Raw genomic sequence first — 27,606 nt, 5'->3', positions numbered from 1 at the left:
TGCTTAAAGAACAAGTTTATTGACAATATCGTCACAAATAAACAATCTAAAGAAAATTTCAGAAATCTCTAAACTTAGAAATTTTAAAACTTTCTCATTGGCAAAATATTAAAAAAAAAAAAAAGTGTAAGATGTCACTATATTCTTAAACTTTCCTAATTTCAACATATTGGTTCAGTCCTTTAATTTGATAACACACATCCAACCCTTCTGCACAATGAAAATGAGTCAAAGTACAATTTTCCTTCTGCAAGGGGATCTCGATCGAGATTTTTTGTTTTGTTTTGCAAGCGTCTCCCTGAATCCTGTCTGCTCACAACTTGATAGGCAACACCAGCAAGAAATAACTTCATAAATATCCAACTGAGCCAAATTAATTCTGGTATTAATCAAAACCTAAATTTTCCCCCAAACAATACAAAGCAGACCATGTAGTACAAGAAACTATCAGCATGCATTTTAGAGGTCATTTTTGTACTTCAGGTACATGAACTTAAAACCAAAGAGGGACAAGTGTGATAAAAATGTACTCAGATATTTCATAACATTAATATTTATTGCTTTATATGAATACTGTATTGAAAGCCCAAGCATTCAGTTTACACACAGAAATTATACAATTATATACCGTTTCACAATGGCAGTGAGCACTCATTACAATCTACAAAAAATCTACTTTACAGAAATTTAAAAATTCTAAATATCAAAAAGGTACAGTTGAAGAAACAGGTATAAATTTGGCAGCCAGTAATTGTGACTGGGAGGTTGCAGCTTGCATGTCTTTAAATATGGGAACTGGAAAATATTGAGTTTAAAGCAGTAGTTTGTGCTTTGAGCTGGTTTGAAAAAATGTAACACTGGCTGTCAAAGTAGCATGTTCAAAAATATTTAGTTCACTTCCAAAATGTGATACAAATCGTGGTGATTCCTCTGCACCCCTAACCCTTGTAGCTCAGGAACGTGACCAGGGTCACGTCTCCGTCCTTCCCATCCAGTGGTGTGATCAGCCCGATGCCACCTGCAAACCTTGGAGGAACTCTCAGACTTCTCTACAATATTCACAAGCTCCAAGAAGCACTCAAAAAGGCAAATACCTGCTCATTTCTTCCAAGGTATTTTTTATTTTCAAACATTTCTTCTACAAAAGTTTAAGCTAATGTTTTGATTACAACGTTCTCAACATAAAGCACATTTTCTCATAAATAAATGAACTCCTTTCACTCAGGCACCTCAGAAGTATACAAAAATGTTGTCATCGGAACAGTTCTCTTGGAATGTGTTTATTCTGGTGTTTTCAACAATGTTAGTACTTCCAGGGTTTCATATGGGCCAGATTTCACGTGTTTTGTTTTTCCAGAGGCAAAGCAAAGTGCCTCGAGAGGTGAACTCAGTCTTTTCCTATAGAAAAAGTATTTGCTGTATTTATCTTTTTTTTAGAAACAGAAAAATATACCCTTTCCCCTTAGAACAGTGAGGGTACACAGAGGTGTGCATGCTGTGTGGAGATGTGTGTGTGAAATGGAACACATTTGAAACACACGACAGAAGGTTTCTTGGTGTGTATTTAAATAAAAATCCGGAAACCAGCCTGAAACCCCAAATTTCACGTGTCAAATGTTGAAACTGTAACCAAAATATGAAGTAACTGCTAGAGCTGTCAGAAAAAGACAAGACAAAAAGCTTTCTTGCTTACATACAACTAGGTGTGGTGATCTCCAAAAAAGTTGTCAAAATTATAATTACCTTCCAGTTTAAAAACTTTTATTCTAAATAAAAAAAACTATACACAAACCACTGATTTGACCAAACGAAAGTTCAGCGGTAAGCAGGACCTGAAGGAGCTGGTATTCACAGTTCTTATCATGTACAACTCTTTCAAGGTTCAATCCACGGAGAAGTTTATTTTACAACCTGCTTCTTTTTGTAAAACTAAAGGTCCACTTTATTACATAAAATTATTTATACAGTGTAAAACTGGAGCCTTATGGAAAATACTGCCTCTAAGTTTATTTAAATTAGTCTTGCTCCATAGGTTCATCTGCAGCTTCTGTGGCTTCATCACTGTTCTCCATGGGGGTCTCTGAGGAGTTTTCTGGAGTTTCACTAGCATAGGACCCCAGCTCTTCTGTGTCACTGCAGTCAGCTGCACTGGTGGCAGAGGCACTGATGTCGCTGCCAGCCGAGTGTAAATCCTTCTCTGCCCGCGGCTGCTCAGACTCCTCCATCTGATTGTTCTCCTCAGAGCTCTCTTCAGCCACACTCGAGGAGCCACTGTCTTTTTCTTGATCCTTTCTGTCGGGACCAACGTTTCTGGGAGACATGAAGGACTCTAGGAACAAAGAAAGTACAGTATTACCAAGGGATTTTCCAACATACTTTAAGCCTGTTACTTTCCACTCTGAGCTGTGGTGAGCAAAACTTCCACAGCAAAGCCAAAGTCAGAAAAAACAGACAAACCCCAATTTTATTAGAAGATGGAAAGAAAGAATTAGAGCCACCTTTGTCAGGATACCCAAACTATCCCAACATTCAATAAAAAAAATACAGGTAGCTTCACTTAACTAAGCCATATTAAATAAAGACAAAGTTTAAGAAGTAACTTTTTCTGGCTTCCCCCCATCCTCCATTTGCCTTCAGAAGCAGCTTTTTGGAAATTATGAAACCGTGGCTGTTTCAGGTGTACAGCCATCACGATCTACATGAACATTGTATAAGTATATGAACCACAAAAAATAATTGAAAGGAAACTTTGAAGAATATGTTAAAAGAAGATTAGTCTCTTAAAAGCAGTTATTTAATTTTTTTAACTTAGGTACAGAGCCTGCCTTACACTGAGAGAATTTTTACTGTTCTAATAGGATGTGGAGATATTGTTGCTCAGTCTCCTCAGTGAAAGAACATAAATTTTTATCTGCATTTAAATTAATTCCATAATTAATAAAGACAGTCTAACAGAGCTATGACCCATTCCCATTCTGGAGAAAGGAAGAGATCACCTGATTATAACCTGACACAGGGATTCTTGAATTCTTGGTGCACCCTCATCTAATTCATGGTCTCAGAAGATTTTAAGTACCCTTGCATAAGTTTCAAATTAAGCGTAGGACCAAAGATAAAGAAATAACAGAATTGCTTAATTATACAAAATTGAAGTACAAACAAGCAGCTCTTCTTTGAGCACAACTGGATGCCAGTAGCACTGGTCTCCAGCAAAGAAAATCCCAACTCCTTGGAAGTGAAATCTGAAATACCTTCCTCGTCTTCCTCTGTACAGTGCTGTCTGGCACAGGTACCATCTTTGTCTTTATCCTGAGATGTAGAGGATGCTTCTGTCTCTTCCCCCATGCCTGAAGAGACTTCACTGGAGGCAGTTTGGTTTGGTGCATCTCTGGCTTCCCCTTCCTTGTCAAATTTAAGTCTTTTTACCTCACGTCCTTCTGCTTCTGCAGGATCATCCTCAGAGTGCTTATTTTTCACCGGGCTGCTCTGAGCACCTTCTGATTCAGACGCTGGTGATTCACTAAAAGCAACAAAACCACATGTAGCTTTTACTGAAGACAAACATTCTGTATCTTGTCACACTTTAAGAAAAAAGTAGCAACTACTTTGATTTAAACACCTGAAGTGATAACAATAGAATTTGATTCACTTACTACATAACAAATCTCAAAGTCATCACTCCTGATTTAAGACTCCATTATGCATCCCTTAGAGGGCCAGACTTTTTTAAAGTGTTTTTAAAACATAAATAAAAAAACCTAAGAATAATAAAAGTTCCAAATACACTCCTCCTGACAAACCTGTGTTTCTTCTCCTCTGTTTGCTGCAAGCTGGGCTCTTTATGCTCTGTGCTGTCTGGCAAACCGTTGGTTGTCATGGGAGTTGACAACGAAACCTTCGTCCGACTCACGGGTCTGGGGGTCCCAGGGCCGTTTACATTCGATCTTTAAAAATAATAATGAAAAGTTAATCCAGCCTTTCAACTAAGCAATTTGTTCCTATTTGGCAGAGAGTAGTTACGCCCTCCCTTTAAAAGATCAACAAAACTAAACAAATAGATGAGGGGCTTTGCTGTTTTACATTGAATAAAACATTCTTCACCTAAATGTGCAAATTTGATAAAAAAAAAATTAAATAAAAAAATACACAAAAAAACCCCAAAAAAACCTCAACAATGAGGTTAGAGAGAAAGCAAAATACAGAGTACCTGGCATGCACTTCTGTCCCCATTCCCCAGGATTCCATGTCACACCTTATTTTCAAGGGTACTTATTCCCAGAACTCCACTGCTTTTATCCAGTAAAACCCCCGGAGCTGAACTCACCTGTCAGAGTACCCTGGTGAATTTCCGGGGAACATAACACCATTCATCCGATTTAAACTACTGGAATTGTTTTTCCTAACAAACAAAACAACAAAATGTTATGAATAAAGGAACTTTAAATCATGTTAAGCCTGTTTGCACAGAATTTCCCAATCCCAAATTTACAAAGCCCCCACAGTCAGTCATTAAGGGATTTTTATTTATACCCAAATTATGCACTTGCAGACACCATCCCTGCTGCTGACTGAACTATTGATAACAAAATCTGAGCTCTGCATGTCTGGCTTTTAGATGCAACTACTGACAGCAAGACAGATACATCAGACACACATGCATCCTCCCTGTTACTAACATAAGCTCGAAGTTTCATGGCAAAGAGGATTATACTCACTCAGAAGATGGATATACACAGCTGACAACCATGACATTCTGTAATATACAAACAACAAACACATCAGGAGTTCAGAAACAGAAGCTTCAGCTCTTGACAACATCCCATTTAAGTTACAGGATTTTTGTCCTATCTGTTATAATACCTCTGTTCCATCTTACAAGGTCAGGCCATAATTACACTAAAATTCAGGATTTTATTAAGTTTGTTACTGTCTAAAGAGACCAGCACATTAAGCCTCAGGCCCGAGTGTCCGTAATTTCTAACTGAGGGATCTCTGGAGTATAAAATGTTCAGAAATCCTGAAGCATGCTATTGTGGAGCCACATTTTCAAAGTCTCTTCCTTGCTTCTGAAGGATCCCACATTTTGTTACAGGCTATAAAATGGCAGCTAAAACACCTGTGTGCTCTTCTGAAGGCACACTCTGCTACACCACAGGATTTAAATAATGAAACAAGAAACTTTTGGAGGGAAGGGGCCTCCTTCTTCTCCTCTGAATCTACTCTGAAACCAAATGTGGGAAGAAATTCCTGATCAAAAGATTCAGGGTATTACATCTGATCATTTCTAATTAGGACTCCACACAAAAACTGCCAATACATCCTCCACAAACTGCACAGTGATCGGGAAACACAGCAGTTGCAGCCCTGAGATTAATTTTTATGTCTGCAGTTATTTTAAAACTGCTTCTTGCTGCTGAAAGATATGACACAAACTCAGACACTTAAGAGCAGCCATTAGCAGTACTCTGGCTCTGAGCCCCCAGGAAAGCAGCAGACCTTTGGGAGCAATTGGGAAGTTATTAAGTGGTGGCTGTGACTGTGGAACTGTGTTCTCTCTCAGAGAAATACATACCTTTTCCACACCTCTTAGAAATTTGTCTGTTCCTGTGTAATTCCTCCTAGGATCTGTCAGCAACTCACAGAGTCGCTGGATAGTGAAGGGGATGCTGCAATGAAATAGATTTATAACAATTTAATTTTATTTTAATAAGTACAACTCCTAGGAAGCAACAACATTATGGCTTTCCCCCCCTTACTGAGAAGATAGAATAAAACCAGTACTGCAATTTGGTACCACAATCAACACTGGGTGGCACCTCAAGGCTTTATTTTCCCCTATCTCGTATAAAGCTGTTTCCTGTGCTCACCACCACAAAACCCAAGTAGAATCCTAAATGCAACATCCACAACTCAAAGGATTCATTTAAACAATGAAAAGGAAATCAGATCAGCAACAAACTTTCTGACTGTACTATTCTGATACACAGAGCAGAAATTTTAAGGCATTCAAAACAAATTTGAGTCATACACACTAGAGCTAAAAAAGTATCCACTTGTAGTTTATTTCAGGTTTTACAAAACAGTTACAGAAAAAGCAGTAAATGTTGGAACTAGTAGAGCCATTATACTTCAGCTGTTACAAATAATCTATTTTGCTACAACTGGACAATGTATTAATCTATCAAGGAATGGATATGGAAAATTTAATAATAATAATAATAACAACAACAAATATTAGATGTATAAGTTCATAAGAACCACATAAACACGTTTTCATTTTTTGACAATTCTGCACTCAGTTCCACCCCTGCTGAAATGAGAAACTGACCTTTCAGACAAACAACACTTTACAGACAATTCCCAATTACCTGAGGTGTCACACACTTTTAATCCAAGTTCAGTGTCATATTTTAATAAATTTCTGTCAAAAATATTTCAGTAAAATTATGAAGTACCAGGGATTCTTACCGTTAACTATTGGATGTTGAAGCCATAAGCATTTAAAAAGTTATCTAAGAATATTTGATACAGTACAATATTCATGAACCATTCTGTGGTTGGGAATACAACTGACACCAAATCCAGAGCAGCATCAATCCAGACTGACATGCATGTGTGTGCATATCCCTGTACTGTGAATTTCTGTCCAAATTCCATGTTTATTATTTTCTCAGGAAGTCAGTACATGGTATCTCCAGCCAGTGTAACGAGCTAACTCAGCACAGATCTCCAGCTTTGCTCATTAGCTAAAAAGCCACATTAGGGATGCCCAGATCTCAGTGCAGAGGTCGGCACAGCTTCAATTCATCATCCCACATGACACTTCACTTTAACTAAAAGCCGGTAGTACTCAGAAAGTGACTAAGTATCAACAATTTAATTATGTTTTTCAGAACTGCCTGTACATTATGTTACTAAGGAAGTCCTAATCCTCAACAAACCAGAAAAACCACAGGAACAAGTGCTCCTTCTAATTCAGTTTATTACATGAAGGCTCTTAAGCCTGACAATAGTTCTGGCATTGTTAATTTCCCTTCCCTTGCTCTTCATTGGTCAACCAGCAATCTTTGACAACCAAATTCTTCATAAAATCATCAAGCTTAGAAGTGGCCTTTAAGATCAAATTCATATTCACAATATTCAGCTTCTGCACAAAATTCCCACCTTTAAGTCACAAAGAATTTACTTGATCTATTAATCTTTCCATATAGATAAAATATTAAGTTTATCTTACTATTTCTTGTGATGGTAATTTTGGTTTTGGGTTGGAAATTCATAATTAAAGAGATTTTTCTGGTTTTTTAATAGAATAGGCAATTCATTCAAAAATCCATTTATTCAACAGAAATAAAAATATACAGATTTTTAAATTATTCTCCATCAGCCAGATCTGTAAGACATCCTGGGGAATCAGGACCTGGCTAATATGGGTTTAGATGTATTTAACTGGTCCCCTGGAATGCTGACATGAAGTGTTTTAGAACATCAACACAGTGCTAATTCCCCACGTACAACAAAAAACTCAAGAAATGGGCAGCCTCCAACTAACTCCAGAAAGAAAATCTGTGTTTTTATTTTACTCTCAGCTATAAGAAGTTAAAAAGAAAAAGGCAAAAGCCAACTCATTTCCCTCCAAATTCTTCACAGCAAAGTGAACTTCGAGCATTGAGCAGCAGATGGCACCCGGTGTCACACAATCACCCTCTGCATGGAACTTCTTCAACATTTACAAATGCTTTTAGTTGGCAGAACCCAAAATTAACTTCACCTCAGGAGCTCTTTCTGGTGCAAAAACTATCGTTTTAAAATAGCTCAACAACGTGACTTTAAACCAGAAGCAATTTAAAGTGGTAAATCTATAAAGGAACACCAATGTAAAGTTTGTGAGCAGTACGAGAACTGATTGTAGATGCTCAGAAATTTAATTAGTTCAGCACATGAGCTGCATGAATAGTCCTGATCTGCCCAGTTAAGGTGACCACTTAAAATTCTATGCCAACACGCTCAAAACTGCACTTCCAGCACTACAAGAATGATGAATCCAGAGTGAATTAGAAACCAAAAATTTATTTGGACAGGACTGAAGAGGGATCTGGGAAATTTACTTAAAACAGCAATATTAAATTCTAGCAAAAAAAACCCCCATAAATGAAATTTGGATTACAATCCCTTTTATTCATGCTGTGAAAACTTCTCTGTCATCAGAGATTCCCAGTCACTTACCTTGGAACTTCCTTATTTCACTAACAAAGGATAAAAATATTTTTAAAATGTTGGAAATTCCTACTCCAAAGCAATTGTTTAAGAGAACTGCAGAGAGAATCTGGCTGTGCAAACACCATGTCAAGTAAGATACAAACAGGTTAGAAGAGCCACTTTGTACTTCCTTTAAAAGGCACTTCAGCTAGAAACACCCCAAAACAGGGTCATTCTTAATGTGTTACTTCTTCAATTCAAATTAAAAGTTTTTACAAATCTGCTACTTTGAATGAACTCTTTTCCTCTCTCTTAAACAAACACTAATAACAATATCCCAATAATAAAGTCACACCAAGTAGGTTCCTTGTCTGCCCTGGTATACCCTGAAATGACACCCACATCTCTATAAAGAAGCCTGAATACACAAATCACATAACCCAAAACCTGCTGCTGCTACTTTTTGGACAGATCTCCACACGATTCAGCTTTTACAATCACATCCTCCCTGTGGGGGTTCAGGGATTTACTGAATGAACCACTCTGCAATCCCAGATCTTGAAACATCCCCAGGCACTATTTCTTTTAAGGTAACTAATGGATGTAGTTTGCTTCCTCAAAGCCTGGGAGTTTCATGGCAAAGTATGAGGAAGCTGAGCACCCTGAAGTGTTACAGCAAAGGATGAAAATAGCACAGGCACAGCCTAAGCTCCAGACTTGTCATCCAGAGGTTTGTTCAGTGCACTTGGGAACAACAGCAGATAACAGCAGCCCATTCATTAGCTGTCCCTGGGAGAACATTACCCATTTTGTGGGCAACGAAGCATTAACAAAAAGCTGGGGGAGGCGGGGAGAGAGGCAGACTTGAGCATAAAGGATAGGTTTGTTTTTAAATTCCTGCAGTGAAGCAGCCCGATATAAATATTGGGGAGCTGAGAACAAGCTGAATTTCACATTCTTAGAAGTCTCCTACATGAGAGCAATTGTGGAGGGAAGAGGCTGATTAAGAAGGCTCCTAAACTGCAAATAAATGAAATAGCATGAACAATGAAAGTATAAATTATAAATAGAGCATCAAATACAATACTAAGGACATGTAAGTAGCACCTCTGAGCTTAAAATTTCAGAGAATCCAAAAGGCAAGATTTAGAACATACCCATTTATCAACAAGCTGAGAAAAACGCTGAAAGTCTCTAAAAAATCACTGAGCACCCCAACCAGGATGACTCAGCTTATGGCAAGTACGTAATCCAGTTTAGAAACAACACAAATGCTACGTAAACTAGTAAAAAAGGACACACCAAATAAGACAAAAACATCAGGAGCTTTATTTGAAAGGAAAGAAAAACTTCCAAAATTAGATAACCAGCAAAGGGCACAGATACATTTCAATCTAGGACACTGTCAGCAACAGATCAAACACCCCATGTCCTCCATCAGTATCACTTCAGCTATAAATTTCCATCTGGCATAATTTAGAAATTCCAACCCAGGTACACCTTTGCCTCCTGGTCACACCCTGTTTCTCACAGCATGATTTCTTCAAAAACCAGGGAACAAAACAGCCACAAAACAATCTGGAACTGAACACCAGAAGACCTCTTTCCAATTGGTATTTCAAAATGCACTGAAAGAAATCTGACTTTACTGTCTGTTTAACCTCGTAAATGCACACAGTAATATGATACTTCTTTGAACTGCACTGTTTAAAAACTAAATAAATATTGAAAAAACAAAGTCAATGACAGCATGTCACATGTCACACTTTTCAATCAGTGACACAATAATAAAGTTCAGAAATTAATGTATTTCCAAGGTGCATATTTACTTGTGCTTATCTATTCAAGGAAGCAAATAATGAATAGATCAGACTGTATGTACAACAGTACAAACTAATATGTTAAAAACTGGGGAAATATGTTTGCTATTCCTGATTGTAGAAAACAAAGGATACATACCCATTAAATCCAGTGACAATTTTCAGGATTCTTTCTTTCATCTCTTCAAAGGGAATATATTCCACATTTGGATTGGGGGGACCTCTTGGTTCAGGAGCTGAGGTTCTGAAATCATCCATGACTTTCTCCAGTTTGAAAATAAAATAGCCTTTAAACTGAGACCATTGAACCCTGCATAAAATACAAGCATTGAGACATAAGCAAGTTAGTCCTAAACCCAAAGAACAACAGTGTAAGTTTATGTTTGCATAACAACCTTCAGCCGGGTATGCAAGTCCTAAGATAAACGAGGCCAGTAATGCAGTGCTGTTTTCCTTCCTGAATTTAAAGCATGGTAACTATTTCAACAATTACACTGGAACAATGTAACACAAATCAACTGCTACTAACAGCAGGAGAAGCCATTTCCTTAAAGAACCAATATCCACTGACAGTGCAAACCTAAATGTGAAATATACACATGTCTATACAATGTAAAGGGAGCCTACAGTGCTGCCTATAGTTTCCACTGAGCTCATAAAAGGTGGAAGGGGAAAAAAACCAATCAAACAAAACCAACCAAATGACCCTCCCCCACCAAAAAACACACCACAACAAAACCCAAAGTGTTTCAAGTTTGGAATCCATAGAGCAACTAAACACAGCATTATTTGCTTCTCTCACAAAACCTTACCAAAAGCATTTCATTGTACCTCTTTTTCTCAAAAAGGCAAGTATATTCTGTACCACAGTTGGCACTTGTTGACAAATAACTGATCAAAACAACTTAGACCCCCGATAAACATTCCCACAGCAGTAAGCTATTAAGATGCTTCCAATCCTGCCTTACAGCTTCAAGTTTCATCATTTATAAAATTCTAGATTTTGAAATTTTCAAGCTAACAGGTCCCTCTCACTGGGTACAACAGACAAGTGCTGAGACAGCCCTTCCAACCCCATGGCCCCAGCGAGCAGCTGCAGGAGACATTCAGGCCTCCTTGGGATCGTGCCTGTCTGTGACCATGCATAGGGAACCACGTGAAAGCAACTGATTTAGCTCAGGATCGATTTGCTTAGATTCCTGTTGATGCAGGAGCTTGCATATCTCCAGGACAGAGAAAAAGAAAAAACAGGCAATAACAAACCACCAATAAAGAAAGATAGAAAATGACATTTATCTGTAACACACACAATCTGGTATAAGCAGGCTCAAACCAAACAAGTGCACAGTGTGAGCCCCTGGACAGCCCTTCAGCTCCTGCTCAAAGCAATATTAAACCATATAGAAAACTATTTAACCAAAGGCTCTATCTCTACAGGCTGCCTTTGGTAGCCCTGACTATTTCTGACCCCATGCAGCAGCTGTCCCTCTGTGGGGCTGACCCAACTATTTGTGCTGTGAACAACGGATGGTGATGCTTGTTTCTTCAGCACCAGCCCCACCAAATCCCAAACCAAAGGCCAGGGAAGCTCTATCAGCCTGCTTGTACCAGAAAAACAGGGCCATGTCATCTTTGCCTTAATTTTCTCCTTTGCCTCAAAGAAGTAATTATGGGATGAAAAGGGGGGAAAATACAGCTCAGGTTTGTCTATAGAGATCCAAACACAAAGCCCCTGTATTTTACTAGGAATGATAGATTTACAAGAATAGGGAAAGAGGAAAGCAAACCTCTGTTTTCCTTCACAAGAAACCTTTAGGTACCTCACAACAGGAAGAATCACAGGACTTAATGAACAATAATAATTAATCAATAAATAAACTTCAAGGTCCCAACAGGGAATGGCATGGATTAAAGAGCACCACTGAGTCTTGCTGGTTTGCTTCCAATCAGCATTCTACACCCAAAGCAGAATACTATAATGTTCCAATGTACAATATCAAGCATTACTATCAAAAACATTAAATTAAAAAGCTGTACAATTCTGCAGTGTTACCACCATAATAGCAAAGTGTTAGTAACAAATCACAGATTTACTACATAAACACACCACAACCACAGTAAATAACCCCATGACAGTGCAGAATTACTCCCCACAGAGCATCCCCAGAGCTTTACTTGCCTCATGAAAGGGGATTCCACTACTATTCTAAACATTCTTTGACAACCCCATTTGGATATATTTCCGCACTTTAAAACTTGAGCTGTTCTTTGTTTTCATTGTTACTTACTTCTTGCTAGATAGTAACACTTATCTTTTCACAGACTCTAAACCCATCAATGTTTGAAATAAATCAACATGAGGTTTAAAATGGCAATTACTCTAATGCAGGACCCACCAGCTCCTTTACATTGCTGAAACTACAGAAAACAAAGATTGTAATATTTTGCCCATATCGAGAAGTTGAGAAAACTATCACCTGGATTTTAAACTACAAATTTTAATTAGTATTTTTCCCATTATAAAAAAGACTTACATTTGCAACACACTGAACTACTGACATAGAAAGCATCTAACCTGCATTCCAAACCACTTGCTAAATCACGGCTCACTAGGTAACACAGGACAGGTCACACACAGAGGCAGAAGAGTTTAAGGATAAACTCATCTTACAATCACAAGAGTGACCACATAGCTAACCCAGACACAGCAACACCAGCTTCAATCAACCCAGCAAGCCGTTGCTAGAAGCTGTGTAAGCACAGCAGAAGGGGCTCAGCACAGCCTTGCTGCTCAGACACTCACTGTGTTTCTCCAGCAGGTTTTCCCAGCACAGTTGGAAAGCTGAACTGCTCAAAGGCCGCTGATACATTCAGCGCAATCTCAGACAGAACTGTAAGTCCAACAATAAACACAGCTGTTCTGTGCAGCTCCTGACATCAGTGTTGTTGAACTCATTTCTGACCAAAAAAATCAAAATTGTTTCTGCAGAGACGGTAAGATTTTCTCAGTTCCCATTTACTTAGTGGAATTGATCAAAAGTGCATATCACAAGAGCCAAGCCACCTTTCCTGTTTTACCAGTCTATGAAAGTGACACGTCCAAGCTGGCATCAGTTGAGCTTTGTAAACTCACGTGTCTCATCCATAGAGAAAACCAGTTCCTTCATAACAATGGGTTGAACTGCTTGGCAATATTAAATTAAGATTAAAAGTCACTTATCTACTAGCTATCAAAGCAGTCTTTATCTACACCTCTAGAAATTTTAAGTTATTCTCACTCACTGAAACACTAGTTACTTAGAAAGACAGACAATAGAAGAGACAAACAAGTGCCAAATATCTGTTTTTTAGGAAAAGAAAAATATTCCACATGGATCACAAGCTTCCTGAGAATGGCCTCTATTTTCTCTGCTTTGTTACACAATGTGAGAATCCAAAACCAAAAGAAAAGTTTGGTCAATGCCTTCTATAGTTAGATCAAGAGCCAAACAGAAGCAAAAGAAAATTCTTCTACTCTCTGCTTTATGTACAATCTCATTAAGTTTTATACACTGGAAAATAACTAATAAATATCTTAATTTCTGTAAGAATAAGAAATTGAAGAAAATCCACAGAGAAAATACTGTTCATACTTTTTTCAGAGCAGCCTTGTTTAAAAATACTTGCTCTTCCCACTCAGTATTACACATAATCAGCCTTTTCTTCCAAATCATGCTCTTCCTGTCCACTACACTAGCTTGGGAATTTGTATCAGCAACTTTGAGAGCTTTTAGAGCTACTCAAAGAAAAAAGTTACTGAGAACGCTGCATGATCTGAAACAACACCTTCAAAAATAATACTTAAAAAAATTACCTGATCCCAAAATGTTTTAGTTCAGCGTACTTTCATTCTAGAGAATGATAGCTCTGTAGTTGTATACTTTTTCACTACAATATCTGGGTCACCCTGTGTAAATGTACCTGTACAAAGAGCTCTCCTGGGCTAATGAGCCTGGAGTTCCACATATGCTTCAAATCCAATTTTTTAGGAAAAAAATGCCAGCTTACCCTAAGAGTCCTCTGCTTCCCTCCCACCAGCTCCTGCACCATCCTTCCCTTTTATCAACCTAAATTATTTCCTCTGGCATACAAAAAATCAAGAGGAAGAAACTGATTTCAAGTAAAAAGCACCTAACAAGAAGAAAAGTCAAAGGCAAAGGAATGGCTGAAGAGAAGCAATCAACCACAGCACTTCAGAACTATAGCCTGTATCCATACAGACACCACCCATTGCAAGTGTTCCCAGGACAGACACAAATGCTGGTAGTTTAACTCAAAAATTTAATTGTTTTCTTAAAAAGCATCTTTAAAAGTCAAGCAACAAACAAGAGCATGGAAGCTCACACAGAGTCCAACAATTCAGTCCTTCTACCTCACTTCAACATTTTATACATGCTAATAATGTGCTTCAAGCTATGAGATGATGTTTAACACCCTAATTTTGTACCCCAGTGCAGTCCCCGAATAGGCAATTTCATTAAACATAAGAGAAAAATGGATGGAAGAGATTTCAGTGTTTGAAGACACCCAGTTGTGTTTTCAAAGTCAATCAGGAAAGCAGACAGCACCTGACCAAACAGCCAATCCTACAAGGAACATCAGCAAGTTCTGAGAAGATTTACATATAATTAGAGAGACAACGTGACAAAAGGCTAGGAGAGGGTGAGAGAAGACATGAGACATGAAATGAGCACTTAGAAATTAAATTAAATTATAGACTATGGAAAAAAAAACACTCATCTTTCTTTTTTTTTTTTTTTTTCAAAAAATCCCACACAGAACTACATAAAACCCCAGAATGGGATCAAAATTAGTAGGTGAAGGTAAGAAATGTAAACTCTAAGAGGAAAGCCACAAAGGAGGGATGGGGAACTCAACAGGCAGAACAGTGCAACAGTAACACACTGAGTCACTGAGAGCTGATGAAGCAGCAAAAATATCTCCCCTGCACAGGGAAGAATAATAAAAAACAACAACAAAAAGAAGAGATTAATTTAGACACAATCTAACGTTGTCAGAGCAGAGCCATGGAAGAACACAATCCTAAATAGCTCTGTTCTTTAATAAAAGCAATCAATCTATTTCACACCTGTACTTGAATTACATGATTTGCTCTTGGAACTAATCCATTACTACAGATCAACAGAATTTGCCAAGCAACATCAACCAAGTTTAGAAATGCACTAATTCTACTTGATGAACAGCATCTTCAGCAGGGAACAGGCCACCTCAGACAGAAAGCAGGGCAAGCAATCTGATTCAATGCCTTGATTTCAAAGAATTAGTAGTACAAAGTTGCTTGCAAAGAATGACTTCGTCTCTACTAACATGATTTGCATAGGATTCATCCTTCCAAACGTGCATATCCAAACAAAATTGCATTTTACATGGAAATAATCTAATCATATCATTCCCAGAGTGTAAAGGCATCCCCCCCCCACCATTCCCTTATCTCCTGCTTATGCAAAATGCTTGTCCTGGAGAAACTGTGAAAGCACCTTTCTCATTTACCACAATGTTATAGGAGAGGAGAAGAACCAGCTCAAATATCTGTACTATTGTGTGTCAGAGAATTAACTGAAAGTTTCTTCTGACCATTGGACAAGTTTTTATATCTCACTCCTTTGCCACATGGTATCGTCACTTTGGGAGATAAGGTGTCAACCAGAAGAACAAAAAGCCTGAAACATTTAACACTGTTGTTTGGGCAAGACCTGACAAAGATGAAAATCCCTACTACTTTTAAGGGAAAATTATCCATGTTGAGCAAATGATATGGTTCCCTCTCACATATTTATTTAGCACTGCAAGGCTTTGGTGTAAGAATGCATCACTACACCAACACATGACTTGGACACGAGGAGGAGGTTGGGCTGCCAAGTCCCCAGAAGTGCAGAAGACAACTCCACTGACTTACTCATCTCCCTTTTTAAAAACTGTCATAAAACATCAGAAGAACCCTAAGGGAGTACATATGGCTCATACATTTTAGACAAACTCTAAAGATTTTAAGGTTCAAACTCCAGTAAGACCCATTGAAGCAAAGCAGGACAAAACCTAAAACTGACTGAAGAACTGGAGGAAGAATTCAGAGTGCCTGAAACAAGGCTAACTCCTGAAACGAAAGTACTGCAATTATTCTATAAATCTTTCTGGAATTGCCTTACAGATTACAGGTTTAATTAAGAAAAACATTATATTGAAGAGATGTTAAGCTTCCAGAGAGCCAGCTATGTACTTAAAACGTGAAGAGTCCCAGGAGTCCTGGTGGGATGTCTGTCTTCAGACTTCACAGTGTTTAAGTTCATTACAAAATTACTTGATTTAAATTTTAAGAGGATGCCATCTGTTTTGGAGAGATGCTGAATACCACACAGAACATAAAATGAAACCAAAGTAGATCTACCATTGATTCTGTTCATTGAACAGGCCATAAAAGAAATATCAAAACTTAGTAAAAGGAAGTATTTCCCTCCCCACACTTCTCCTACTATTGGCTCTATGTCAAGCAGAAATAACAAAAAAACCCAAACAACAACAACAAACAAAACAAACCACAAACAAAAACCAAACATAACACCAAATTATTATGTTTAGGACACAAACACTATGTCCAGCTAAACTGATTTTAAGACAATGTCCTCAGAACACACAAGGAAAGAACTAGAGAACAATCTCTGAGGGAGTCACATAACATGGAACAAGAGATGTGAGTCACTGATATTACCTCTGCTCCCCGAGTTTTTGCTGACTTACTCCCACAGAGACCTGCTAGTAGGAAACAGGTGTTTTGAGGTGAAGTAACTTGCCAACTTTAGTAACTTTCTTTTCTTTTGTGCCTTGTTCTAGAGCTCACTGGAGATGAAGATATACTCTAAGACACAATAATCTCCCCAGGCTGTCAAAGGCAAAATTAAAGCTTAATCCAAAACAAGTTAATTCCTTTTCTATTCTGGTCTATCAATGGGATCTCCAGAACTATTTGGAAGTGAAAAGGCAGAGAAAATGAAGTGCATTCAGCAATCACATACCCAATTCAAGCCCCTGGCAAGGCAGCTAATTTTCCAGCATGCTCTTCCACAGCCTCGATATAAAACGTATCCAACAGGAATATTGAGAACTAGATGGAATACGCCTGCTCAAATCCAAGGCCCGTGTCTGCTACCAGGGAGCAGGGAACTCATTCCAGGCATGAGGAGCTCCAGGCTCCCTCCCCCCAGACTGGGCAAAGAGCAGCAACAGGAGGCAATGCCTGGAACCTGCCCAGACTGCCCATCCTGTCCCCCTGCCTGGACTGTCTGTCCTGTCCCTGTGCTTGTCCTGTCCCCCTTGCCTGTCCTGTCCCACTCCCTGGCAGTGCCTCAGCACTCAGAACAGAATCCAGGGATCCTCTCCAGCTCCAAGGGAGCTGCAGCTGCACAGGAAACCCAGGAAGTGCAGGCCTGTGGGAGAAGGAGACAGAGGCCACGCTCAGCTCTTCCCTCTGATATCTCTGTTCTACTCTCTCCACCTTTTCTGCCATGGTTTTGTATCAATCCTTACCGTATCCAAAACCATCCAAATTTGAGATTTATGCAGTGGCTATAAACAAAGATACCTGGACATAACACAGTTATACAGAAAGGGTGCACAAGCTAAAAACCTGAAGAACTGTCTGTAAAACACAATTCCCAGCATTTTTGGACCAGCAAATGAAAAAACCCAAACTTTCTGCCATTTGACAGGTTAACTTTCGTACAGGAATTACTATTTCATTATTTGTGATATAAACAGATTGCTTCTTAAACAGGTGTGCTCAGATGGTGAAGAAATGGATTTCAATTTTTTCAGAAAATAACACTGAAAATTTCTGGCATAAAAAGCTGCAGCACTGAACTACCACTAATAGGAAGGTGAGCCATGCTGAGGTTCCCACAGATATCTCATCCCAGTGTAGAGCAGGAGGGTGCTGGCCCACCACACACTTAACCTTGTCCTTGGTCTACACCAAAAGAGGCAAGCCTGCTCTGCTGCTCCCACACATTGCTGTGATCCCACTCGCAGGGAGGTGAGGCAGATCACTGATCTAACCACAAAATTAATGCTGCAGATAAGGCAGAGTCAGATGTGCAATGTGACTAGTAGGGGGCTGAGCCATTTCTTTAAGCAGCAGCACTCATTTATCAGGTAAAAGAACATTTCTCACCTAATTCCACTCTTGTGCCAAATATTCTCTGCATTTTAAACTGATTTTTCTATTTCCTGTGCTTTAGTTTAACAGTATTTTAATGCAATTCATTTTAGTGTCATGATTTTGCACACTGCTCCTATTTTCACCATTCACACAATGCAGATTAGCAAGGGAAATTCCAAACAATGACAACAGATTTGCACAGTAAAATCCCCTGTTCACCAATGGAGACTGGATTCTCACATGCTTCTGGCAAGCAGAAAAACGCCTCGACCTAACATCAAATCAAAGCCTTAAGCAAGTGCTAGATCCTTTATGAGTGTTTCTAAATGAGCAATCAATTTTAAAAGCTGAGGTGCTCCAGGTAAGGTGAATTTCCTGGAACACTGTGCCTGGCTGCAGAGTGTACTCCTGTTAGGAAAACACTGGCAAAGCACTCGTCCTGGGGGAGTGTCCTGTTTTCTTTCACCTGATAACTCATGTAAAATTAAACACTCTCACATTTTATCTTCAGTAGGATTTTACCTCGTGTTACCTTTCACTTTAATTAAAAATATATTGAAGAGTTCAAAAGAGGAAAAACTGGTATTTCCTACAAGCACAGGAGGTGTTTTTCCATTTCCACTCGCTGATTGTTGTCAGCCTAAATCCAGTTTTGCTCTCCTTGAGAGCGCAGTGAGCTCATTCCAGAACCAGGGAAACTGTCAGACCTCAGAACTACATCTACTTCAGTAGTGTGAGTGTTCACCTCTGTTGCTTGCAAATTACTACTGCTCTTGCCAGGAACAACAAAGATTAAGACTGAGTTATGGAAACAGGCAGCTGAAGAAGACATTAAAGCACTATCTGTAATCATCAAGGGACTAATTCTGATCTCTGCTGATAAATATTCAGCTGACTCTAACAGAATACAGCTGTCCCACAGAAAAAAAAAAAAAAAAATTCAGTCCAAAATCTTCTAGGAAGTGCATTTGTGAATACAGTTATCTAAAACCAAACTCAAGTACCTTTCATTTTCTTTGATTTTGAAGTCAAAAACTGACCACAGAACAAAAAAGTACAAGATTACAATATTCTTCATTCAAAAATTAACTTCCTTATAGCAGGGTAGAAAGCAATATAGGACACCAATGTTGCTTCTGGTATCACCAGTATGCCCAGAATAACCAAATCCACACAAGAATTGTGTCAGTTCCTCTGGCAAGTGTGGCTGTCACTGTCAAAGGAGCTGGTCACCTCAGAGGACCTGCAGGCCACTCTAAGATAATATGATCAGATGTTTGCTGTATCAAGCAATAAAGCTGGAAAACCAGATTAGGAAAATGCACCCTGTGCAGCTACTCCTGGATCTCTATGGCAGTGAGTCCCTGTGCTTGCCACCTGATGCAGAGTCCCAAAAACCCACAGGCCCCACTCGGGTCTCACAGCAGGACTACTGGGATCAAAGAAATTGCACTTGTTACTGGTTCCTTCCAAAACCAGAAACAAAAGCCACCCAAATTGGCTTCTCCACAAGGCAGTTCAGCTGACACATGCTAAGCTTGGGATGACAAGGTGTACCCTACCTCATGGACCTAATCCACAGGCATTAGGTATTTGTGCATCATCACACTCCCCTGCTACTTCCAAGCCAAGCACCATCAGGTGATGCCATCATGGAAATCTTGTCATTGTCTCCAAGTAGTTTTATTTCTAAGGCTGAGACCTGCCAGACACATATCAGCTCTGTGGAAAAGCAGCATTAATCTGGTTTATCCATAAATTGATAATCCACCTTCCCCAAGTCAAACAGACTGCTTTGTATTCCTCCTTCTGTGTGCGCTATTGCCTTGTTCCTTCCCCCCACGTGCCATCAAGGCTCACCAATTACAAAGTCAAAATGGAAAAACATCCTTGCCTCTGAGAAGTATAATATGGAGTGAACAATACCTAAATGCCTGGGAAAGTCCTTCAGATGAAATACTAATAAGCACAGCCCCAACTGAACAGTGATTTGAGGCCCACTGGAAAATATCAGAGGTCACACTGAGGCAGCCACTACAGCAACATCACTGAGAGGTGAAGGTACAAACCAAGAGAAACCCTGAGGATAACAACAAATCCTATCAAGCACGGCAGAGAACTGAGCTTGAGGAGAAGGATGACTACAGAATATAAGTAAAAGTGATCATGAGAAACACATGCAACTGTACTAAGTACCAGAGAATACAAGGTGGGGAGGTTTTCTGTGCAAAGTGACATGCCAAAAAGATTATCAGGAAATGTGCTTACAAGAACAAACTGTGTATACCAACAGGGAAGGAAGCCACACTAACACTGCAAATCTGAAGGTGCAAAGAGCTACATCTGTGATTAAAATAGTCCAATCACCCCAAAAACCTCAGTGCTGCAATCAGAATTTGCCTTTTGCCTTTCCTTACATGTGTATTCTATAGAAACTAATGTTTATTATGCTCATCACACACATTTTATAATGGCAGATAAAGCCTGACCTTTATACTGTAAACCCCACTCCCAATAGATATGAAGTGGCAGCACTTAAAATAAAACACTACAACAGTGTGTTTCCCAAAGCAGCAGGTGATTTCATCGATATCACCACTGACTGCTCTCAAGTACTACAGCAACACAATTCACAGGTACAGAAGTATTTGTTTATAATAGAGGTAAAAGAGCAAGGAAGCTAAATTAGTGTTGACAAAGGTACATCAGCAAGCTTTTTGACCAAAGATCACTGTCCCTTTGAGACATCAGTGGATTATCAAACAGAAAACAGTGTCAGTCGAATGGGAATTAGTGGGGAGTAATTCCTGATGCTGAATGGAGTTGTTGAGGAATAACAGTGGACAATGCAACGAAGTTTACTTACATGTCTCGCTTTACTGAGAGCATGGAAGAGGCTTAAACTATCAAAGGCACACAAACTTCTTTCAGAAAATTATGATCCTTCTTATTACAGAAGAAGTTTGAGAATTGTTTTATTTCAGGTTTTTAAAAAATCATAAGGAATTACATTCCCCAAATAGGCACTGAGATTTCCAGAAAGTAAGCTGTCTCCAAATCAGAAAAAATGCTAGCACACACATGTCAAGCAAGAAAACGGCTCATTGAATAAAAGCAGAGAACATACTTTAGGGAAAAAAAGTAGATTTAAATTTAAGCATGTGAAATAAGCCAGAGAACATATGGCTAAAAAAAACCTATACATTTGTAACAAGAGAAAGGATATTATACAAGTCTTCAGAGTATAAAACACTTAAACTGAGATGCAAACTTATTCTTGTAGAAGTTCATGGCTACTGTATCTTCACTTAGCTCTCCTACAGCTGACAAATTATTTCACTGCTGTAATAAACCAACTGAAAAGTTAAACTGATTCTAAAAAACCTTAAAAGTCTAATAAGAAAAAAGCTCACTGCTACATAAGGTACATGAAACAGCATCAAAAGGTCAAAAGTATTTTTGCCATTATCTTTGGTGGAACTGCAGTTATGTAACTTACATTTACAGTTATGTAATTTACCAAAGGCAAATCATCCCTGATCCACCTGACTGACTGCTGAGGAGGGAAGAGCAGAGAACGCTGTAGTTCAACCTGAGCAAGGCACAGCAGCACAGTCTGCCCTGGCAAAGCTGCAGCCCCAGTGCAGCATCAGGCTCCACTGCAGTGCTCCTGGTGCCAGGGATGCTAAGCCCAAGCACACCCAGTCACAAACGCTGGTGTTCAGAGCCCACAGCAGGGGAAGCTGAGCGCTGGCAGCCCGTGCTGTCACCAAGGCTGCTGTGGAAGCTAAGACAGCATGGCTGCCCCCGGAACACAGGCTCTGCTGGTGGAATCCAGCTGCTAATTCTCACCAGTGAAGGGCTAAATGCATCCAGGGAGATGGAAACAGGTTCCTTTCCAAATGCACAAGTGCAGGTGAGAGGCACTGGGCCCAGGATGCTCCAAGGGACATGTTCTTCCCAGCACACGGGGTTAAGCAGTGAAACAGGGAGCCAAACTGAGGCTATGCAATTGTCACGACTGGAGATTTTCAGAAATGCTGCACAAAGCTCTAATCAATTTCATTTAACTTTGGAATTAGCTCCCCTTGAGCACAGGGTCTGCCTGGACCACCTCCAGAAGTCATTTCCAGCTATTCTATGATGATAGTACTGATGTCCAGATCTGCCCTACAATCACATGAATTAAACTTCTCCAGAAACTCTGAAAAAAAACACTTACGTTGGCCCTCAAGGAAATATGCGAAGCAACAACTTCTGTTTTCAGGCTCAGATGAGGTTTAAATTAACATTTCAGAGCTTCCAAAAGAATTTCATTACAGGAAGAAATAAAATAGGAATGTATTTTAATGGCTGTTTATGCTGCACTAAGGGGAGGAACCGGTGTAACTGCATCACATCCTGGACAGTGTTCTCTACTTAGGCCTAGAAGGATTTTACAATTCATCACTTCTGCCTATGAACTGTATTGCCCCCAGTTTTGGTACTTCACTACTTTCTGGATTCCTTCACTGTCAGTAAGCCTCTGCATTACACTTTCCACTACAGTAAGACATTAAACCTACACTTTATAGGTTCCCTGCCCCAGGGCAGGAGCGGGGGAAATGCATAAAAAAACAACATAAAATTTTTGATTGCTTTAGTTTTCTAAGTTTGATTTTCCACTTCAGAAAAATTCAGTTTTCCTTTCCAGCCCAACACATCGAATTTTCATGGTAAAGTACCTAAATAGAAGGGTTTAAAACATTTTTGCTATTGAAGGGGCAGAGTGACTCTATACCCAAGAGAATTTCCTAAGAGGCAAGAGAAAACATTTTAAATACAGGACACAAGATTACAATTGAAAAGTGATCTTCATATATATTTTTAAGAATTCTTCAGAAACAACAAAAAATTTCACTGTTGGATTTCACTTCTAGTACTGCAGTGCTCTGATTTCCATCACATTTCTTAAAGCTCTTTCTACTTCAGAAAAAAAAAAAATGCTAAGTGTATTTCTTATGAAAAAAAGGGCAAAAAACCTCATCCTGCTCCAGAGGTCTTTTAGATACAGTTAAGTACTAGGACTAACAAATTTCCCCTCTCTTCATGTTCCTCAGTGTTGCAAGTCACATTGATCTGTTACAAACTGGAGACAAGGAGGTTATAACAAACTTCCCTGACTGTACTTGGTCTCACTAATGAAATTCCATGTTAGTATCTCAATACAAAGTCAGGTTAATTGAGGAGTATGCTACTCCTCTTGAAAAGAAAAAAAAAATCCTCAGATCCAAGACAACTTTAAAAAAGGTTGAACAACGAACTTTATATTGTATTTGACCTAAGGCTAAGTTTTACCATGGCAACTGCTAAGAAACAAAAATATTTCAAAGCAGCCAAGCAGACTTCTGCTTCTGTCCCCTCTAATACAGGAAGTTTAGACTGGCTTTTGTAAACGTAGGCCATAATCTCACCACCAATTAAGTGAATGGTTAACTTTGCAGGAGAGGTAAACTTCAACTTCATAAAGATGAAGTGAACGCACATTATTGTATGATCAGGATTTTACTGCACAGCACTGATAACACAACTAAGCTTAACACTGATATAAAACCAAAATTAGCAATGTTCTTGTTCCATACCTCCCTTGTAAGAGAAAAAGACTTCTAATTACAATAAAGATACTAAGAGCCTTATCACAGCTGCAGTGGTGGCTTTACCACCTCTCACCCTTTGTTCCTCCCCTTCACCACCTCTCCAGTTGCACTACAGCTGAAGTACCAGCTACCAGGGAAAAAGCACGTGGATCAGGGAGCTGAGCCTTGTCCAGAAGAGCCAGAACTGTGAGAAGCTCCAGCCCCAGCTTCCCATGGAGCTGCAGAAGCAGCTCAACAGCCCAAGTGAAACAGTGACCCACGGGCTTCACCAGGCGAGGTTGCTGCCAGAGAAATCCCAGGAAGATCAGAGCCTCACCTAAACCTGCACCTACCTGCTCCCAACTTCCTCAGATGAATAAGCACTTTGGAACAAGTGGGGGCAGGGAGGTACCCAGTGACCTTAGCTGAGCCTGTGTTTTCCACCTGTTGGGAAAGCTACTTGTGCCATGATCAAGCTTTGAGGAGAACCTAAAAATTCACTTTCATTTACTTCATTACTACCCTTCCAAACTAATTTTATTGAGTCACCAAGATCTGCTGCAACTGTGTCTGTAAACATATGGTGGATGAGAACATTTACTCCTGGACACAGACTGCAGTTTATCCTCTAAATTCAGTACTCATGATGTTAAAAAGCTGACAGAACCCCTAAGAAGACCCTATAACTCTCCTAGAACTAACAACTGAAAGCAAAAATATTTCACATTTCACTTGCCCTGATTTGCCTCAGTACTTTTTGTTTGTTACATTAGGGACAGGCTGTGACTGAGTAAGATCCATTGTTTTTCAATAATCAAGTCTGCAAACCACGGGTGTAATTACCCCTGACTAAACTATCCTCACTGCTTGTTTTTTTTAAACTACAGTCTGACCTTTGTAAAAATCCTATCAAATGTGACTACAAACTAGTATTTTATTTTGTCCTTCTAAAGTATCTATTTATTACAGGTTTAGATTCTATTACACAAAGTTATTTTCACGTAAGTGAAAATAAGGACTATCTAGAGCACTTTAAACTTACATGTATTTGGTAGGTTTGCCTATCCAGAATATTTGTACAATGGCCAAGCTGCACCAGTTTAAAAATACATTATGTTCTTAAAAGGCACATTATTAATATTCATGTAAGTGATTTCCAGGAGATTTTAATTGTTACTCTTTCTTTTTCCCTGATATTTTGATACATAACCCACCACTGAATACACAAGCACGTTTGATCAACAAATACAGACTTCTGTAGATAATCTGAAGCAAATTTAATATTATAAAACAGTATTTCCATTATTATCTCTAGATTATATTGGACACTTCTGATGTTCACATCCAACACTTTTTAAAAAACAATTTAATGCAAGCGAAAGGTTCAAGAAGGCTGAAAATAGCTACAGATCTCAAAAAAACCCACAAAGAAAACCCTGGAAAAATAAAAGTCAGGACCTGTATATCAGATGACAGAATCCCAGTTCAGGTTTAAGTTTGTAAAAATAACATAAAAATAATAAAAAAATAAACCTGGATTTCCTAAATGAAAATAAAATCAGAGAGGAAATAATTTTCCCAATAACTTGTCCCTAAAGAACTGCCTTTTAAAAATTACTTTGGAACATATGTAATTGTGGCAGAAACAGTTAAAAACAACCTGAAGAAATATCTCAGAGTAGGAAAAATATTTTAAACATATTTCACTATGGTCTTACTGTGGTGTGTTTTTTCTGTATAATAAGCACTATACCAAAATATTAAGCATTACCACTGTGTATGTCTGCTAAGCATGAGCCTTCTATTCAAAGAGCAAAGTACATTTCAGAACTTGTTTTTCTTTCTGAACCATTAATCCAAGCAGCACTAGCAGGCTACAAAAAAGAAAAAAAAAAAAAAAAAAGGAAGAANGAAGAAGAAAAAAAAAAATGAAAATACCGAAACCTCTTACAAGTTCGAGGGACTCTAGAAACTCAAACAAAGCCCCTGCGGTCACTGGTTGGTCACAAAACACTCGTAAAAGCACATCTCCCCTGCTGGAGCCGTAGTCTGGCACTAGGCCTCAAAAACAAGGAGACGCCTGGGCGCCAGAAAGTGAGCAAACTACGGCAGCACAGCCGGGGAAGCCTTTCCCCTTCCTGCCAAATAGTGATCGCCAAGGAAGTCACCAGCACCGATCCCTGGAAGGAGCGCGGCTCCCTCCACCTCGCACCCCCTGGGAAACCCTCCGGGAAAGCCGCGCAGGAAGGGCTGCAGAAGGGAAACTCCCGCGCCAGCTGAAAAACGAGGCCAACTCAGAGCAGTTCCCACACATCTCGTCTGCAAAAGCACCTCCGGATTGTCCCCTCTTCACCAGCAGTGCCCAGATACAATCACAGGATGGTTACAGAGCCCAGAATGAAACAATCTGAGCCACTGGTATCTTTATGTAAATAACACAATTAGATACTGCAAACACAGTTATACAACAGCGTATAGCAGACATTGCAACAGCAGCTGAACTTGCCACTTACAAAACCTGAATCTCTCTTACAAATCCAGGAAAAGCAACAGGTTTTTTTTATTGTGCTGAGCAGGATCAGTAAGACCTGACAGACACCTCAGAGCAAAGCCTATATACGAGAAGTCTTCTCCTCTTCAGATCAAACTATCAGCAAACTAAATTAATCCACATAAAATTAAATGGGAACTAAGGAAAGCTTATTTAGCCCACTGAAGCAACCTACAAGCAAAATAAAGATTTCTGGTAGAATTTCACTGAGGTAAAATGCAAGAATTGTTTTAAGTCACAACTGAGGACCACCAAAACAGTCACACTTACATCGTCTCTCCAGTCTTAGCAACATGACAAAGAAACTGATCCAGTATTGGACACACTTCCTTCTTTCCTCTCTTCTCAAAATCTGTTGGCATGAGAACGACATAAAAAGAATGGTAAAAGAAGACGGGACAGAACAAAAATCCACAATAATTAGCGATTTACTTCAACTATCAGTACAGCCCCCACACGAACACTGCTGTGCTCTCACAATGCTCCGGCTGCTCCCATGAACTCCACCAGCTTCCCAGCTCTGGGAAACACTTATTATTTTTCCTGCGGAGAAACCGCACGCACCAGAGTAGCAAAAGTTGATTTGCAACTTCTTCTGAGCAGCTACGGCACAGAAAGAGGCTGATTTCCTCAAGCTGAGCCCAGAACAGAGAGGGCTGGGTAAGGAGAAGGGGACAGGTCCGGGCTGGGCCGGGATGCGTGGTAAGGGGCCGGGATGCGGGGGAGAGGGGAAGAATGAGGGAGAAAGGGCGGCCAGACCGTGGAGTCCAGGGCGGCAGCCGGGGCGACCCGAGATCCCCCCTCACGCAGCCCCGAGGGTCGTTGGGTAGGGAGATCGGGGCTCTGCCCTCCACTTCCCCACAACGATCCCCAGGCTCTCCCCACTCTGCGGGCCCACCCAAGCGAGCAGCCCTCTCCCCACAGCGCGGGGACCCATCGCCCCCAGCGAGGGGCGCTCCCCCCCACAGGGTTTGAGGGACCTCAGTCTTCCCCTCAGCGCGGCGACACCGCTCCCCCACCCCCCGCCGCCAACTTCGTCGCCACCTTTCAGCGCCTCCTGCAGCCTCTCGACGTCCATGATCCGCCCGGGCGATTCCCCCGCGGCTCCGCGCGGCTCCCCCGCCCCAGTCCCGCGCAGACCGGGCCGCGCTCTCAGCAAGACCCCGCGCTCAGCGACGCTCCAACATGGCGCCCGCGCCGTGCCCGTGCGCG

General features: G+C 39.9%; 1 protein-coding gene across 3 annotated transcripts; it reads right to left on the bottom strand.

Annotated features, from left to right (window-relative positions):
- On the bottom strand, positions 1-27,606 carry PPP4R2 (protein phosphatase 4 regulatory subunit 2). 3 transcript variants are annotated; one of them, XM_015641189.3, is made up of 9 exons: positions 27,439-27,606; positions 26,665-26,746; positions 10,156-10,326; positions 5,573-5,666; positions 4,716-4,753; positions 4,325-4,399; positions 3,801-3,944; positions 3,252-3,520; positions 1-2,329 (listed from the first exon to the last, which is right to left on the bottom strand). In XM_015641189.3, exons 1-9 carry the CDS (start codon positions 27,470-27,472, stop codon positions 2,016-2,018), a joined length of 1,221 nt encoding a protein of 406 aa, XP_015496675.1. In that variant the 5' UTR covers positions 27,473-27,606; the 3' UTR covers positions 1-2,015. The 3 variants fall into 3 exon arrangements, with proteins under 3 accessions (XP_015496675.1, XP_033373292.1, XP_033373291.1); XM_033517401.1 differs by lacking the exon at positions 10,156-10,326; XM_033517400.1 differs by lacking the exon at positions 26,665-26,746 and having other exon boundaries at positions 27,439-27,604.

The sequence above is a fragment of the Parus major genome, chromosome 12 (genome assembly GCF_001522545.3).
Source record: "Parus major isolate Abel chromosome 12, Parus_major1.1, whole genome shotgun sequence".
In the NCBI taxonomy this organism is placed as follows: domain Eukaryota; kingdom Metazoa; phylum Chordata; class Aves; order Passeriformes; family Paridae; genus Parus; species Parus major.
This window is presented reverse-complemented; position numbering and strand designations above follow the sequence as displayed.

What these genes read in the sequence shown, in the direction of transcription:
- PPP4R2 (XM_015641189.3), bottom strand. Translation starts at nt 27,472, where the DNA reads ATGGACGTCGAGAGGCTGCAGGAGGCGCTGAAAG. An exon ending in GCTGCAGGAGGCGCTGAAAG is followed by an intron (nt 26,747 to 27,438) that starts GTGGCGACGAAG and finishes TCATGCCAACAG; the next exon opens with ATTTTGAGAAGAGAGGAAAG. An exon ending in TTCTAAGAGGTGTGGAAAAG is followed by an intron (nt 4,754 to 5,572) that starts GTATGTATTTCT and finishes TGTATATTACAG; the next exon opens with AATGTCATGGTTGTCAGCTG.